This window comes from Schistocerca cancellata, chromosome 3 (assembly GCF_023864275.1).
Source record: "Schistocerca cancellata isolate TAMUIC-IGC-003103 chromosome 3, iqSchCanc2.1, whole genome shotgun sequence".
NCBI lineage: Eukaryota > Metazoa > Arthropoda > Insecta > Orthoptera > Acrididae > Schistocerca > Schistocerca cancellata.
The window spans coordinates 896,012,961-896,031,780 of NC_064628.1; the positions used below are offsets into that span (position 1 = coordinate 896,012,961).

The 18,820-nt window shown below is 38.8% G+C and overlaps 1 protein-coding gene across 4 annotated transcripts in view; it reads right to left on the reverse strand.

Moving 5' to 3' along the window:
• LOC126175965 (pericentriolar material 1 protein-like) overlaps window positions 1-18,820 on the reverse strand; it is a 405,228-nt gene that overhangs the window by 373,365 nt on the left and 13,043 nt on the right. For 3 of the 4 annotated variants that reach the window (XM_049923056.1, XM_049923053.1, XM_049923054.1), the window contains exons 3-5: window positions 12,132-12,228; window positions 2,207-2,265; window positions 2,011-2,118 (exon numbers count right to left, since the gene is read on the reverse strand). In XM_049923056.1, coding sequence (XP_049779013.1) covers window positions 2,011-2,118; window positions 2,207-2,265; window positions 12,132-12,228 — 264 coding nt within the window. Of the gene's footprint in view, window positions 1-2,010; window positions 2,119-2,206; window positions 2,266-12,131; window positions 12,229-16,989; window positions 17,137-18,820 lie in introns of those variants that run through there. The other variant, XM_049923057.1, reaches the window with a different exon arrangement.

Genomic DNA, 18,820 nt, shown 5'->3' on the forward strand with positions numbered 1-18,820 from the left:
CAATTACAGCTTTCGGCCATTAAGGCCTTTGTCAGTAACAGACATACATTCACACACGCGCACACGCGTGCCCACACACACACGCACGCACGCACGCACGCACGCACACACACACACACACACACAAGCAAACACAACTTGCTCACACGTCTGCAGTCTCAGATAACTGAAACCACACTGCAAGCAGCAGCACCAGTGCATGATGGGAGTGGCGACTGGGTGGGAGTAAGGAGGAGGCTGGGGCGGGGATGGGGAGGGATAGTATGGTGGGGGTGGCGGACATTGAAGTGCTGCAGTTTAGACAGAGGGCAGGAGAGAAGGTGGGGAGGGGGTTGGGGGTAAGAAGCGGAAACGAGAGGAATAAAAAGACAGGGTGTGCCGGTGAAATGACAGCTGTGTAGTGCTGGAATGGGAACAGGGAGGGACTGGATGGGTGAGGACAGTGACTAACGAAGGTTGAGACCAAGAGGATTACGGGAACATAGGATGCCTTGCAGGGAGAGTTTCCACCTCCCTGCTCCCATTCCAGCGCTAAAACAGCTATAATTTCACTGCCACAGAAGGTTGAGATCAAGTGGGTTACGGGAACATAGGATGCATTGCAGGGAGAGTTTCCCCCCTCCCTGTTCCCATTCTAGCACTAAACAGCCATAATTTCACTGCCACACCCAGTCTTTTAATTTATTTTTATTTCTCTCCTTTCTGCTACTTCCTCCTCCCCCCCCCCCCCCCTCTTCACCTTCTCTCCTACCCTCCGTCTAAACTGCAGCACTTCAATGTCCACCACCCCCACCATACTATCCCTCCCCATCCCCGCCCCAGCCTCCTCCTTACCCCCACCCAATCGCCACTCCCATCATGCACTGGTGCTGCTGCTTGCAGTGTGGTTTTAGTTATCTGAGACTGGAGACTTGTGTGCAAGTTGTGTGTGTGTGTGTGTGTGTGTGTGTGTGTGTGTGTGTGTGTGTGTGTGTGTGTGGGCGCGCGTGGGAGCGCGCGCGCACACGTGTATGAATGTATGTCTATTGCTGACAAAGGCGTTAATGGCCGAAAGCTATAATTGTGTCAATCTTTTTGTTGTGCCTATCGCGACTCAGCATCTCCGCTATATGGTGAGTAGCAACTTTCCTTCGCTAATATTGTTACATTCCATCCTGGATTTTCCATTGTTTGATTTTAACATTTCTCCAATGTCTTCCTCACTAATTGCAGAAAGAAAAATAATTTTCATTGTCCCTGAGAAGTCCTTACTGCTATATCTTAAAATCTACAAATTCAGTGATCAGTATAAATTTGAAGTATTAAAATTTAAGAATAAGTAGGACACTTCCACTTACTCGGTTCACAAAGCTGTTTAAAAATTATTGAACACAAGCAAAGGAAGCAGGTTTATACCTGAAGACTCTTCTCAAATTACATTCATTACAATAAGAAAGGAGACGAGTAACTTAAAAAAAAGAGGAAAGAAAAGATAATGAAAAAGTGAAAATGAGTAACATATGCTGGACTGCAATAGGAAGTTTATGGAATGTAGTAGATCTTTGACACTGTAACAGAATTTTCACAAAGTTGATAAAGCAGTGACTATTGTCAACACAAAACAATCTTGAACAGAAAATAGATGCAATAATAATACTCATGAAGGAGTTTATACAGATAGTTATAAAGATAGAGATCTAAGGCAAAGTAAAAGTCAATTGAAGCAGTCAATTATAAGAAAATTACACAGGCTAAGCAAGCTGGAAAATTAAATTTGCAGAAGTATGTAGATGATGACAATGCAATATTTTTGGAGGAAAAAAAAAGAGAGACTGAAGAAATAATGACAACAAAGTGAGACTGAATTCACATCATAACATAAAGTACAATATTGTGATAATAACACAATATCATAAGGAGCTGTTCCTCATAATATTTTGCAGCTATAAGCACATCATGAAGAACATGTTTATACTGCAACTGTAATGATATTGACTAAATTGTTTAAGAATTCCTAATTTCAATTATTACCTTTGATATATTACTCTTACTGTCCTTATCTTGAACCATATTGCGAGCTGCTGTTGCTTCGTGGCCATTCATGGTTGCTGGGAGAAAATTGTGGACACTCCAATTTCCCTTCAACACGAAGACTTTGTTTGTTATTTGTACACTGAATCATCAGTAGATTATAATAAGATGTACATAATTATCGTATCTCCCTCACCTGTAATTCTTCAGTGTGTAGGAGATGATGTGTCCCAATACTAGTACAGTCAACAGGACCTAATTAAAATTATATTAATATGTAAGCCTTTTTCACAAAATTCTACACAGAAAAGATAAAATAATGATAAATTACTATTTTATGTTTCTCAATCACTAAAGCTGCAATCTTTCGAGTTTACATATTTTCGCTGAGCCTTTGTTTTTAAAGATATATCTCTATACTTTCAAATTAATGTCTTCACTGGATAGTGTTCCATTCATATGTTATGCCAAGGAATGTGATAGAAAATGTTTCTTTACCTGAAGCTATAAAAGTTATTTTAATCATTCTGAGAGGGATGTTCAATAAGCAATGCAAAACTTTTTTTCTGAATGCAAGTTGCTTTTATTCAGAGTTCCAGTACACCATATTATTCCCCACTATTCTGATTACACAACACTATTTTTCAATGTGTTGGCCTTATGCCACCTTACAGGGTGGGCACGTATGCCCACGTGGTATCGCTCTACTGGTTGACATTGGAGCCAATGTCTTGCTGCACCAATAACGCCCCCACCATCCATGTACTGCTTCCCTTAGAGTGCATCCTTCATTAAGCTAAACAGATGGAAGTCAGAAGGAGTGAGATCCAGACTGTAGGGTGGATAAGGACAAATTGTCCAATGAAGTTTTGTGAGCTGCTCTCAAGTACACACACTTTTGTGAGGCCTTACACTGTCATGGAGAAGAAAAATTCATTTGCATTTTTGTGATGATGAACATGCTGAAGTTGTTTCTTCAATTTCCTGAGGTTAGCACAATACACTTCAGAGTTAATTCTTGCACCACAAGTAAGAACATCAAACAGAATAACCCCTTCAGAGTCCCATGTGATCATCGCCATGACTTAACTGGCTGAGGGTGCAGCTTTGAAATTTTTCTTCAGTGGAGAGGTGGTGTAGTGTCACATCATGGACTGCCATTTTGTTCCCAGTCCAAAGTAATGAACCTGTGTTTCATTGCCTGAGACGATATTTGGCAAAAAATTGTTACAATCTGCCTCATAAAGTACATGCAATTCCACACAGATTATCCGTCTTTGCTCTTTATGGTCTTCTGTCAGACATTGAGCAACCAAGCGTGCAGACACCTTTGAGTACCCCAAATGATGGCTGAGTGCGTCAGCACTACCAACAGATACATCCAGTTGTGCAGCAAAGGTATAATATTGCGATTCATCGATCAACTTGAATAAGAGTGTCTGCACATTCCAATGATGCACGAGTCACAACTGTGTGCGGCCAGCTGCCACGTGGAAGACCAGACAGCTTGCGATGGTGTCAGATGTCTTGCTCAATGACTCACCACGCTTTTGTTCACTGCCAGGTCTCCACGGGAATTCTGCAAGTGCCTTCGAATATCTCCGATGGTTTGGTTTTCCATCAAAAGAAACTAAATGACAGCTCTCTGCTTGGAACACACCTCTATTCCAGATGCCATTTTGAAGGCTACGTATGAGATGTTTTCAAAAAGTAAGGTGACTCTACATTTATACGAACAAATATTTATTTATTCATCAATATTCATGTTGTCCCCTTCAAAGTAATACCCGTCAAATACAATATACTTGTGCCAACGCTTCTTCCAATTCTCGAAACACTTCTCCTAGGCACTTTTTCGTACAGCCTTCAGTACTTCCAGTGATGCAGTTTCTATTTCCTCAATCGTTGAAAATCTTCATCCTTTTATAGGTCTCTTCAGTGTTGGCAACAGGAAAAAGTCACAGGGGGCTAAATCCGGAGAATATGGTGGCTGAGGCACGATTGTTGTGCTGTTTTTGGCCCAAAAAATCTCTCACAAGCAACGATGAGTGAGCAAGTGCACTGTTGTGATGCAAAAGCCACGAGTCGTTTTTCCACAATTCCGGACATGTTTTGCATATTGCTTCTCGCAAGCAGTGCATAACATCAAGGTAATACTCCTTATTTACTGTATGACATTGAGACTTTGACATCTGATCAAATTTAGCGTGCTCTTTTCGGTCTTGGTTCTCCGCGATGCTTTCATTTAGACGATCGGGCTTTGGTTTCAACTTCATAACCGTAAACTTATGTTTCGTTGCCAGTTATGGCCCTTTTGAGCAAATCAGGATCATCATTGACGTCATTCAAGAGCTCCTGAGCAATGCTCATGCGACGGTTCTTCTGATCAAAATTGAGAAGTTTTGGAACCAACTTCACTAACACACGTCTCATGCCCAAAATGTCCAAAAAATTGCACGGCACGAGTTGATCAATTTGCCAACATCCTCAGCAACTTCTCTTACAGTAATCTGATGATTTTCCAAAACAATTTTCTTCACAGCTTCGAAGTTATCATCTGTTGTTGATGTGTTGGGATGTCCAGAGCGAGGTTTGTAATTGGCATCATCTTGGCCATTTTGGAAGAGCTTGTACCACTTATTAACATATTTATTTATTTATTTATTTATTTATTTTTACTTAGAGCAGATTCACTATATGCCACTGTCAACATTTCAAGTGTTTTAGAGCACTTGATTCCATTTTTCACACAATATTTAATGCAAATTCATTGCTCCATTTTTTACGATTGGAAATCGCGGAGTACACTAAAACACATCTTTCTATCTGTCAAAAACAAATCAAGTATACTGCACACTTGAAACTTTGTTCATATGTTCGGGACATGTGTACCAACATAACAAAAAAAAAAAAGATCGATAATCGAATGTATGTTGCCCACTCAATTTGAAAAGTCACCTTACTTTTTGAACAGCCCTCGTACAGTGCTGCCACCCACTGGAACTTCTTGAAACTACTGGTGCTGGAGTGGCAATACTCCATGATGTTCCACAACAAATTCCCCATTTTTTCAACTGGATTTGGCCAAGGAAAAAAAATGTGTTGCATTACTTTTTGAACACCCCTCTAAATATGGTCGCTGTTTGTGATGAGTCTCTGGGCAATTTGTTTCTAGTTCACAGTTTACTTTCGCATTATTGGTGAAAGGAAGAGTGGGTTGTCCACAGTCAAGTTTACTCATCACTTCTCCTGGAGTCTCACAAAGGAATAGTCCAATCCATCACATTGAAACCAGTCTCGAAATGTTTTACATCGAAAGAATACACCAAAAAGATGGCATTGTCAGAATTTTAGCTGCTGAGACAGATGGCAAATATTTTAAAAAGTCCCGTTTAACTTATTCATTTCTACCAGATGCAGATGTGCTTTTATCAGCATTGTACAGCCTCCCTGCCTAGTGGCAAATGAGCGGAACCAGCTTTGACGAGAGTGTGCACCCTATAGTGCAGGACAAGAGGGAATTTCAGTAACTTAAGTCACATAATAAATATCACATATCATTAGTTTTTAGGATCATTATGGCTCATACCGACAGCTAAGCTGTTGCAGATGTAATTGTTCCACAGGTAACTAGCAGTAAACAAAACCCATGGCATGTTTTGATATCATGTTACATACGTCTTCCATTATTTCAATCAGGAATTAAATTTGTTGAAACGGAAAAGTACATACATGCACATCTTGCTGTAACAAGTCTTGTAGCAAAGTTCTTACAATAATTTTGAATTTTATGCATTTTACTCACAATGAAACAGTTTCTTTTATATAGCTTATTGTCTGCAAAAAAAATGCAAATTGTCTACCGAGTGAGGAAAGTAAATATTTTTCCTCACACCAGGCACACTCCACAATCAAAAAGTTTATATATTTATGCACTTCATTGTAATTACTTATTTTGTTTCGACAAAATCTGAACAGAGTAAGAAACAGCCCCAGCTGCTGTTCTGTGAACAAAGCATAGCTGGTCAAGTTTACAAAATGTAGCAATGCAAACTGAGAATGCACAAATGACCAAAGTATAAGAATACATTTCCATTGATAAGCCTTACACGATGATGAACTATCGAATATTATACTGTTTAGCAATTTTCTAATGTTCTGGGGGGAATCCATATTATATAGACAGTCACTTTGTTGTCGACCTGAAAGATAGTTGGGTCATTATATCGAAGCCAACAAAAGCAACAAATTATTTTTTGCAGCTGGTAAGAAGACATTTCGAATTAAACACTGAAAAATACTACTACTGACAATAACACTATAGCAAGTAAACTGTTGTTGTTTTTTTAACTATCCAAACTTTTTGTGAGATTCCTAAATACTGATATAATGATGGGGATATAGCAATTCACTCATACTTATCACTGGTGTTTTTGTATACAATCACTGATTGCACAATTACCTGCCTATTTTTTCACTGCAAACAACAAAGGGTAGTTGCTTTATAAGATCTGACTGATAAGCAGTTGTGTGGATAAAAGCACACTTCCTCTTCACTTCAGCTACAAATACCATATGAGTTGTTGAGGCTGTTTAACCAGTCCGAGGAAGCCTGGATATCATATAAGTCTATTTAACTAGCAATTCGGAGAGCCCTGTCTCGAACGTATGCATCAAATGGTCCACTGTGTTTCACACAAACAGTTCTAAATCTTTCAAACAGTGTTCTCACACCCTTTTCGGAGTTTCATTTTGGTGCACATCAGTTTTTCATGTAATTCTTTCCTCCATTTGTGCAATTCACAATCACATTTTACAGAACAAACTTAAGTACGTTTTCCCCCTCCATCATTTGACATAAAATTCCTATCACCATTTGAATTAGTGTCACACAAAAGTGCCAAATCACACATGTGTAGGTCTTAAGAAGACTTACATGATGTTGCGTACATACCACATTCCTCATATTTCATCTTTGTGAGATTGGGAACATTAAATTGATTTCACATTACAGTGATAAACTGGTACCTGCACAATGACAGATTCTATTAGAGAAAACACAATGAATATTAATTCAGTTTTATTCCCATTGTTAACAATTCCTAATACCATAAAAATGACTGATACCTATTGTTGTTTACATCTAAGTCAACATCCATACCCCACAATCACTGTGTACTGCATGGCAGAGGTTTCTTCCTGTTCCATTCACTAATAGAGCATGGGAAGACTGCCTACTTACATTTCTCTGTGAGTGCTGTAATTAGGGTTGACTGTTTAAATTCTTCTGTGTGTGCTGTAATTAGTTTAATCTTGTCTTCCAAGTCCCTGTGGAACTGTATAGAGGATACATTGCAAATTCAAGAGACAACTAACTGTCAATCTTTATGATCTGGTTGTATAATATTATCTGTTTATTGAATTGCTGTCAGCCGAAACTGTGCACCAACTGTGTAGCATATGCAATGTCTGCTCCGGCCACACTACGGGTATATGTTTCTCCTGCCACCTGGTGAAAAATGATATTGGAAATTTTCAACAGTTTAAAAACTTGCAATGAAGCTAAGCAGATAAAATATTAACAGGACATTTATATGGTTGTATTCTAACAATGGGAAAAATTTTTGTGGCTGGTTTTAATATGCTGAATTGCACCATTCCCCTGTCAGACTTGCTTTTGGTTCGACACGCAGTTTGGAAAGTTCAAAAAGGTGGACTGAGCTCACTGTGTTCTGTTTTCATTGGAAGTTTTTGATATACTAGGATTCAAATATCTTTTGAAATGATTTTAAGACCACATATGAATTTAGAATAACAGGAATACTGTTTGTGTGAATATAGATTTTCCCGGCATATACTACTGATGAAAAGCTTTACCAGAAGACGATGAGTACAGCACTTGTGAAAATATCATGGTACCTTAAACCTGTAACCCAACTGGAAACCCAAGAGCTTTTCATCATAAATATTGTTATTTTTGTCTTGTAAAGCAGAAAAAGGGCAATGAAACATATTTTATTCCCAATAACAAGTAAAAAATTACTGACTTTGCCCAGTTACACTAAATGAAAACATTTTAGACATTCAACTTTCAGTGATTAATAAACATTCTTTTTTGAACTCTTCTCGGATATTCATCCTGGTGGCACAGTCCAGATGGTGCAATATTTCAGCAAGCTAGCATGATGCTATTTTCAGCTGTTAGTGATGATTGACTGTCTTCCACTTTGTGCTGTCTTCATACTCCCTCCCCTCCTGCAGTCTGTTACAGGCTGGCAGGGCCCAGGCTTGGCTCCAAAGGCAAGGTAATAAGAAAGTGGTTGATAAAAGCATGAGCTATGGTCCTTGGTCACTGTGCTGACACTATCAGGCCCAGGACAGTGCTGCTGCAGAGGAGGGAACACAACTAGCTATATTCTTAAATGTTGATCTCTACTCTTACATGAGGCCATAAAAAACTTTTTCCATATCAAACCCAATAAAGCCATCAACAGTCTCTCCTTATTCGACATCTGCCATCTGCTCCACATTAAGAAGTCCCTGTGCTATGGCAATGGTAATCATTTACACTGCATCTGCACAGTGTCCTGTCAAGCTAGTCTTGAAACAAACTTCTCATGCTACCTTTTCCTGTGACACCAATAAACACATGGCCGTTGTAAACTATTCAATGATGAGTACTACTTTATCACTTAATATTGCCAAGGCCTTGTAATGCTCAAATACATGCTTTACCAGGGATTAAACAACCTCTCACCATGCATCAAGAGTAGGGACACCCTACCCAAAATTCCATCACTCACCTATTCTAAATAACAGCCTAGCTCACCCCAATGCTCTGCTGCAGATTCTGCAACATGAGTCAATCCTCAGTGAACTACCTAATGTGAAAGACCTCTCCTATACAACCACCCAATATCTACTATCGCAGTCCTACAACAAATACGGCAACATGTGGAAGCAGCTATGATTCATGTGAGCTATGCAGTTACTGTGCTGTATTCTGTGTGGGGATGACAACTAATCAGCTGTCTATCCACATGTGTGGCCATCACAATATTGCCACTAATGACAAAGTAAGCCACCAAGTTCCTAATCATAATGCATGTAACACCAATAATTTCAATACCTGCTTCAATACCCTTGAATTTTTGATACCCCCTTCTCTCCCAGAGCCAGTTTCTCACTATCTGGTCAAATCATGCAACGTCCTGGTTTGTGGGGCATTCAGATGTGACAGTGGCTTAATGTTGGACTGCATGGGAAAGAGAGGGCAGAAATACTCTTCGTCAAAGTTCTGGTCAATCACGTCTGACCACCACAATGTGCACCAGGCACAGTGCATCCCCTTCACATCTGTGCCATTTGATAGCAAGTAATGTGTCAGCCTTTTGGATGGGGACTAGCAGCACCCAATTAGGGAATTATCACCCCAAGTATAGGCTGCCACTAACACAACAAAAACAGATGCATTTGGAATGATCAAATGGTTCAAATGGCTCTAAGCACTATGGGACTTAACATCTGAGGTCATCAGTACCCTAGACTTAGAACTACCTAAACCAAACTAACCTAAGGACATCACACACATCCATGCCCGAGACAGGATTCGAACCTGCTACTGTAGCAGCAGCGCGGTTCCGGACTGAAGCGCCTAGAACCGCTCGGCCACAGCGGCCAGCCATTTGGAATGATGATACAATCAGGAAGCTGCTACTGAATGGCATCAAATTGTGTTTAGTGATAAATAATGGGTCTGCACTACAGCAGATTATCATCATCGACCTAGTGTGGGGGCCTATTCTTTCAATGTTTTGGTGGGCCACAGCAGTATTACCGCTGGTGTCACAGTGTGGGGAGCCATCGGGTAGGACTTCAGGTCAGTAGTGAATGAAGGAATTCTGAGGGCACAACAATATCTCATGGACATCCTGCATCCTCATGAGTTACCCCTTATGCGACAGTATCCTGGTTCCTTTTTTGAACAGGACAACGCTCATCCACACATCGTGTATCTCTATGATTACATATACTACCAATAGCAGAGTAACCTGCGAAACAACATGTCATCCATCAGCTATTATGTAACGACTGTCCGGCCTGCCACATTGGCTTGACTACCACCAAATTATCAGTTGGGATGAATGGGGACAGGCAGAAGGCAAATACTGGCAACTCACAATATCCTGTTGCATAGCATGCTCTACAACATGACATTTGACCTTGGTGCCTGTTTCACCACTCGAGCCATCTGGATTCTTCCCCCAGACACCAGTTTCTCAGAACTCCGCAGTTGGGAACTAGCACTACAACATGTCCTTGATTTTTGCCACCCAACTAGCCTTAATTTACGTTAATTTCTTCTGTCTCAGCATTTCTGCACTGTAAATACTCCTTGCTTCACTCCGCTTTAGTTTTCTATATCTTTTATTGTCTTTCCCGTCTATTTTTCGCCACCCCCTCCCATCTCTTTTATGTACAATGCACTTAGATTTCCACTCTTATTAACTCATGCATGATGTTTTAGTAGTAATCTCTGTCTTGCATATTATCCTATCCTCCACCTTTAAGCTACCAGGTTTTCAAATCTTGTCCGATGCAGTCACCAACAGTCAGTCTTTCCTTCTCATCCTGTATGGTAAGTCTCCACTGACCTGCACTTGTGTGTGACTTTCCTGAAATCTACCCCTTTTCCTAGACCTTTACAGTCATTTTCCTTCACTCTTCTTTCTTCCCCTTCGACTCTTCTGCCTGAAGGAGGAGCCACTGGCTCCGAAAGCTTGCAAATTACAACAGTCTTTTAAGTGTGTGTTCTGCCACTGCTTGGTGAGTAGATTTTTTATCTATCCAATTAAATTATTTTGTCAATAATTGATTGTTTTCATTGTTCTATGAAGTGTCTGTGTGATGTGGAGAAACTCCCATGGCCAGCAAGATCCCCGGATCTGTCCCCAACAGAACATGTGTGGGCGTCTGCTCTGTTCCAATGCCAGTATCCAGGATATCAAGGATCAGTTACAATAGTTGAGGCCTGGCTTGCCTCACGAGGGGATACAATAGCTTCATGGCACACTTCCCAATCAAATCAGTGCACACATCCATGCCACACTCTCAGGTTCTTTATAAATTTTACTTGATTTTGTAATCACTGAAATAACATCACATACCATGTCAGTCCAAGAAATTGCATAGAATTATCTCCTGTCCTTCTGGGTGCTTCACAGTTTTTCTTATGCCATGTACATTGATGGGGACTTTCCCTCCATTATATCTCCCATTCACACAATCCCCAAGACAAATTTTCCCGGATCTTTCACCTAACCTTCACTATTCCTCTCTTATCATTTTTGAACTTGCTCCTCCCCTATCTCTTCCTAGTTTTGTGAATATCACCTTTTTTCAGCCCTCACTTTAGGACTACCACTGAGTGAAAACTGCCTCCCCATTCATTGTGCATCCCCTTACTTTCCCACCCCGTTCTCGGCCTGTACATTTTAACTCTTCTCTGTTTCTATATGTCTTTCTTTTCTATACCCATCTGTCTGTCAGCTATTCTAAAACAGCAGCTGTGACTGGAAGTAGTTGGATATCTGTGGTTGTATTTGAGAGAGTGTGTACTTTAATGACGATAAGAGTGGTAGCTGGAAGGCTAATAACTTCTCTGGACTGTTACAAGGATTTACGTTCTAGTTATCAATCAGATACATGTGATCTTTCATCTTTTTTTTTTTTTCTTCGTTTCCACCCTAAAACTTCCATTACTGTACTGTCATAATGATAAGAGATATTTACAAGTGTTACAGGAACCATTTGAAGAGAGTATTTATATGACCATTTCTATCCTTCTAAGCAAAAGAAATGGAGTGAGGGCACAAAGTGAGTGAGTGAGTGAGTGAGTGAGTGAGTGAGTGTGTGTGCGTGTGTGTATTTAAATACTAATACAAGTAATTTGTACACATGATCTGCACACTGCTACAGCCCATGTTCATAGAAAAAATATTTTATTTTTGTACACTACTCGCATTTTCTACAGCATTATGAAATACTTCAAATGGAAAAATAACTGTTTTGTTAATGATTTTTCTGGAATAACTTTTAGATTATGAGGTATCAAGCCTTACCTGGATCTAAACTCTCAGTTCGAGTATTGCTGGCTTTTCGTGTATGCCTTTGACTGTGCTGCGATATGCTGCCTGTATATCTGCTATCTTGTGATACCTAAAATCAAGAGTGACTCCATCTTGCATCAAGCTTTACATGCATATTTGACATACACACAGTTATTCATACATAACATTTTCTTCCTTTTTATTGAAAATGTAAGTATTTAGCAAACACAACAAAACTCCAAAATGACTTGTATGGTACAATGACAATGCTAACTAGATGAATGGTCACTGTGTGTGTGTGTGTGTGTGTGTGTGTGTGTGTGTGAGGTGGGGAGAAGGGGAACTATTATGAATATGAAGACACCAATAATGAATGTGAACCACATAAAAATAAAAGGTTGTAGATTCCGAGTGCCTAGGAAAGATTCCACTACGAACTTCATCAATAGGTTGGCTTATAGAGGGCCATGCAAGTGACCACAGCTATGCAAATCTTCTCATCGAAGTTGAAGTAGTTATGAGTGAGAATACTGTTAGTCATCTGTATAAGGAGTGAGGTGGTACGTTTAAAGTCATTAGGATATTGCAAGAGGTAGCATTTGATGTCAGCAAGATCATAACAGTAGATGATGTAGCCGTATTGGGAGGTGGTGTCAACAGTGATGAGCAGGAAGCTGGATGTCAATAGAGTACAAATGGTGGGGTGATAGTGAAAGTACTTGATATAGTAAGTTGGGCTATAAACACTGGGTAGGAGATGATGACTGATCAGGGAAAGGAGAGGGAGAGAGGGAAAGGAGATTGCGGAAGAAGGTGCTTTTAGGTGAGATATTCTGGGGTGTGTCTCAGGATCTGAACAGAGAATGAATGGCTGAGATGGGTTCATTGCATTTAGAATGAATGAATCCCATGTTCACCCAGAAAATTTACAGAGAGACAATAAGCAAACAGTTTGGTAATGTGCCATTTAGGAACAATGTGTGAATTGTGAGGACAGGAAAGAATGTTGTTCTGAGTGAGATACTTTCAAGTAATACACATTTCATCAATGTTAACAATGCAAAGTTATTCAATGCATATATTTACACATAGATGCAATCATCAATGCAGACAAATGAGAGGGTTTTTGGCATGAAATGAAAAAGCCTTAAATTAAAGAGAAGATGAGTTGTAACATCGTGCAACACATATGCCGAAATATAGAGTGCTAGAAGAAAAGGGAGTGGGGCAGGGGGAGCAATTATTCTGCACACATACATATATAGTTCACAATTCCTGATGTAACACAATAGTCTTCTGAGATCATCAGTCATGAGAGTTCATGGATTTACTCATCTAACTCCAGTGGTAGACACTGCAAGAGAGACATTATACCTCACAGGCATATTTACTGTTAAAATTCTGAGAATGCACATTCCAAAATGAGTCAAACAACATATACTACTTTGTCCCATATATGTTTCATGAAATAACAATGACAGTAAAATCTGGGGAATTCAGTTCATGAAGAGGCTTACTGATGGTAGTTCTTCCCATGCTCATCCACAAATGGAAGAAAAGAATGGGAAAAGAATAGTGGTGCACAAAGTATCCATTGTCACACAGAGTTAGGTGGCAAGCAGACATATGTAGATGCCAATATCCAACTGTGATGTCTACAATTAATTACAATATAATGGTAAGTACCCAAACATTCTCGAATGCCCCATTTCACATTGCACAATGTAACAGGCATATATATATTATGAATCAGGATGTCAAGCTAAAATAATCAATGTGTCAATTTTCCATGCCAGGTATTAGATTTTTCAAGTTCATTTCTCCCAGTAATTCCTATAGTAAAAATCTCACAGCAACTAAATGAGAAATCTACGGTTACAGAAACAATATGTCATACTACCATTTGTTTGCACTTATTAATTTTAGTTAAGTATTTTACTTGTGGTCTGGAATAAATTTATCGAAATATTCTGATACTCAACTACTCATTATGGCCAATGTTTTACCACAATGATGGTGATATTGAATAAAACAGAGAGACTTTTAGGATTTTGGCAGCTTTTCCAAGCTCTGGTTTGGAGCTGAAATTGTATTTTTTAAGTTATCTGGCAAAATCCGTTATAATACACAGAAACTGAATTGTGATTGTTTATTCTCAAGTCAAGTCACTTTTCAGCAAAAAGCTCTGTAGCAAAAAGAACTTCTCATTGTAGCCATTTTTCTCTTCATAAAGAGTGGTAACGACTTGAACCTTATGGTTTATTGTCATACTAGCTCACAGTCATCAGGTTGCTTACTGACCACATCTGTTTAAAACTACACCAACCAATGACAAGTTCTCACTGCATACCTTCATTCAATTCTGGAAACAAACTGAAATGCCTTTTCTCTTGCTACAATATACAGTTGTAAGATGATGGTTTGATATGGTAAATTTCCACGAAAGAATGGAACATTCTTGTTACATCTTTATGATTGGTAAGCTTGATCATTCTAAGGTTTGTACAAAGAATTTCAACAATGTCCAGTGTACAGTTAACTGTTGACAACCATCTGAATTGGTCAGGAGTCGACGACGATTGAAAATGGAGAAAACAGTTTCATGCTGTTATTAAACATTTGAAAGGTTGAGGTGCCACATAAATTAAAACAGAATTGGATGGTGTTCATGTGGACTCAGCACCATCACTGAAGACCATTTACTTTTGGATTAATGAATTAAAACATTGTCAGACAAGCACCAAAGATTAAGTGCACTCCGGCCACCCAGTTGTGGGAATGCCGAGACTGCAGGCACCTCAACTATGTGAGTGCATATTATCCTGCATGGACAACTGGCTATGAAGAAGCTGTGTGTGAGATGGGTGCTGCGATTGCTCACAGTCAACCACAAGCACATCCAGCACAACATTTAAACACAATGTCTGATGATATTTAATGGCACCCGCAAGATCTTTTGTACTAATTTGTGACTGCTGATGAGACCTGGATCCATTATTACACACTAGAGTCAAAACAGCAGTCAAAACAATGGACAAAGGCTAGTGAAAGTGCATCAAAGAAGGCAAAGAGTGTGTTGCTGGCTGGTAAGGTGATGGCCACTGTTTTTAGGATTCTCAAGGAATAATCTTCACAGATTACTAGGACAAAAGGCGAACCACAACTAGATCCACCCTATTGTGCCCCATTGTTGGATTGTCTGAAAGCTGCACTGACTGCAAAAAAAGCCTTAGGTTGACACAAAAAAAAGTGCTTTTTCACCAGGATAATGCATCATCCCACACATCAGCGATAAAAATGGTGAAAGTGCATGAACCACATTTTGAATTGGTTCCTCATTCACTTAGTCCCAAGTGACTTCTTCTGTTCCCAAACTTGAAACTTGGGCTTGATGGGAAGAAATTTTCATCGAATGAGGAAGTGATAGTTGCAGTCAATGAGTAAGAGTTTGACAGAACCTATTTTCCAATGGGACGAAAAGGCTGAAGGATTGCTGAACACAGAGCAGATCCTTCAAAGTAGACTATGTCGAGAAGTAAGATGAGTTGCTTATGAAACAAACATTTTTTCTTGCTTTTTTACCAGACTTATGAAACCACTCTCATAAACTGGCTGTAGATAAAAATCACACCAACAAACGTGTTGTAGATTATATTTCCAGGGAGAATACTGAGTCAAAGTAGAAACAAGTTCAACACTGTCAGCAAGATTCGAAAGTAACCCCACACACGCATTTCCAGCAACAGAGGTAATTAATAGCTAACAAACAATTTGCCTGTTTTCTTCTTTAGCTGCAACCATAATTCTGGGAATGTGAACCTAAATGTACAAACAAATGTCACCAAATATAGACAAATGACTCATAAGCAGCCAGGAAGTGCTGTAACACAGTTGTGAAATGACTGCAACATAGAGTAGGTTGCTGACTTGCAAAGAATATGAATAACCAATATATATTTTACATGTATATAAAAAAAGAGTAAATCAAACTGAAAATTTGTTTTCATTATTACAGTCTTGTGTGGCTTCGATATGTACTAAACATTTAATACTCATTTCTGGCTAAGAAAGGCTTCCAATAGAAATGCCTAAAAGCAGTACCACATCAGATTTCACACAAAACTGCAGATTCTTCCATGTGTTCCCCTGTCCCAGATCTTCCTCCTTCATTACACTAACAGGTTGAAGATGATAATTCACACAGAAAGACTAAAGCACACCAGCTTCAATACAAACATATCCAGCAGAACATCCTGTTGCTAAACAAAGTGCTGCTTCTCATTTGTTTTCTTTTTACAATATTATTTTGAATTATTAGTTGTTTCTTACTTTTAAATGTTAAACAGCTAAGAGTTCATTAGTGCTTGTGTTTCAGCAGTCACCATCTGACATACAAATTAGTGTTCCCCACATTTCCACACTAAAGGTTTTCAGTACGTTAAATCTCTTTTACTTCAAAGACAGTGATTTTAAAAAAAGCTTCAGTAATAATCTTGTTTTATATTCTGCCTTATGTATAAATGTTCTACAACTCTCACTCCCAGTAAAAGGTATGAGACATAAAAAAAGAGGTGTGCATATATATAATTTTGCACCTGATAGTGCTTGTTCATTTGCCATACAGTTAAAGACTGCTGTTTCATTTCTTAGTAACACACTACCTATGAATATCGACGTAGCTACAATGTTTGTACAATATTCAATAGAAAGACAAATAATGATGATTAAGTTACAACATTATCCATTGCAAGATTAATACAATTTATAATGCAATAGCTCTTCAAGAATACATCTACCAGATAAACATTAAGTACTTTTATAAAAAGAATTACTACTAATCAATACAAATTTTAAAAAGGCAGATATTTACCAGTATGTATAAATATAATTATATACTTGGTCCTGTTTTTAACTGTCTGAAGAACCTACACACGGGTGTCAGTAAATGAGTACATGTGGCACGTTCTCTGTCAGCACATGGCACCAGCGCACTGCCAAGATCTGGCATCTATCCCCTCCAAGAGATAATTATAGAATGAGAGCTTTCTTGGGCTACTTTTAGCTCACAGACCACCTGTATATCATGATGGTCTGCAGCCAGCAAATTTAACAGGATCTGCAATCAACTGCCTGGCTAAATGCAGATGTTGAGTGCTATTGGAATTTAATTACTTCCCTAGGCTCTTTATACCCCTTTATTGAAAAAAGTGGTTGCTTACAAAAAGAAACCACACACTCATTAAAAAACAAAAGATTTTATAAATATCCAAACAATGGCAGATGTTCAGCTGGGGAAAAGGGCATGGGGCAATATGAAAAAGTGCAGTCATTACATCAGTTATCCACAGCCGGCTTTTAAAATAATTAAAAGGAAATGCTAATTTGCAAAATTTTGCTTATTATACAGTGTTTCTCTCACAGAAAATGCTGTTAGTCTGGACATACTTCATACATAGAAATATAATATGTTTCAAAAATAACAGCTACTCACAGACTGTATATATTTTGAAAAGTCATATTTTTATAAGTAGCAACCTGAACATAAGAAAAATTCAAAAATTCCAAATAACAATGAATGACAAATAAAAGAATCAAAAGGGGGCAATTAAGAGTAAAATAAGCAGAAATAAAGATGAAAAAAAGGAGATAGCATACTATTAATAGGAAATAAAATGGGTCTACAGGCAAAGCTACAACAATATTGAACAATTTGTGCAGAAGTGGGTGGCAAACAGGAAAAAGTAAAAGGGTAAGTCCTTAAATTACAATATCACATAATTTTTATGTATATGCTTGTGCTTACTTTCTGCCCACCCAATCTGAATTATTTTGAATTAGGAGGTATTCTTTCATGAGATATTTTGGGTTTCAATAGGCTGGAACTACATTTAATTTTATTTCTTAATATTTAACAGTACAGAACTTTCTAGACTGGCACAGCCACAATATAATATCTTCACCATGTGCAGATTAATTCTTATTCCTTTGTGACACTTCTGCAAGCATAATCTGTGATTTGTTCAGTGTGCCAAGAGTTAACTGTCTCTACAGATATACTTGCACAGATAAATTCAATTGATTAATAAAATTCACAGCTCATTAAAGTCTTTTGCCCATTTAGCTATTAGAAATTTCTAGTACTCAGTCTACATAACTTCCGTGGTAAATAGATAAATACATAATGTGGCTGCCAAGTGAGTGGAACACAAGTAACCATAAGTTTTACTGATATATTTTAGACTATTGTCCTCACAATGGGTGTGACAGGATGTTCTGAACAGTCCCTGCCAAATCCTAAATGCTTTGCTGTTAACAGATGGCAGATTGTTGGACAACTGATCCTGGTGATGAAAGCTGATTGGGACACATTGCAATTTTGGTTGGAACAGAGGTTGGGGACATGGAAGAGGCATGGTATAGACAAATGAACAGTAGGTGTACGGTTAAGGTTAAGGTTACCGTATTTACTCGAATGTAAGCCGTACTTTTTTTTCCGGTTTTTGTACTCCAAAAAACTGCCTGCGGCTTAGAATCGAGTGCAAAGTAAGCGGAAGTTCTGAAAAATGTTGGTAGGTGCCGCCACAGCTAACTTCTGCCGTCGAATATATGTAGCGCTACACAGGCATGCTTTGCAGGCACAAAGATAAATCCTAGCGCCAAAACCTCTGTGTCAGTAAATAAATAAATAAAATAGGTGGAAG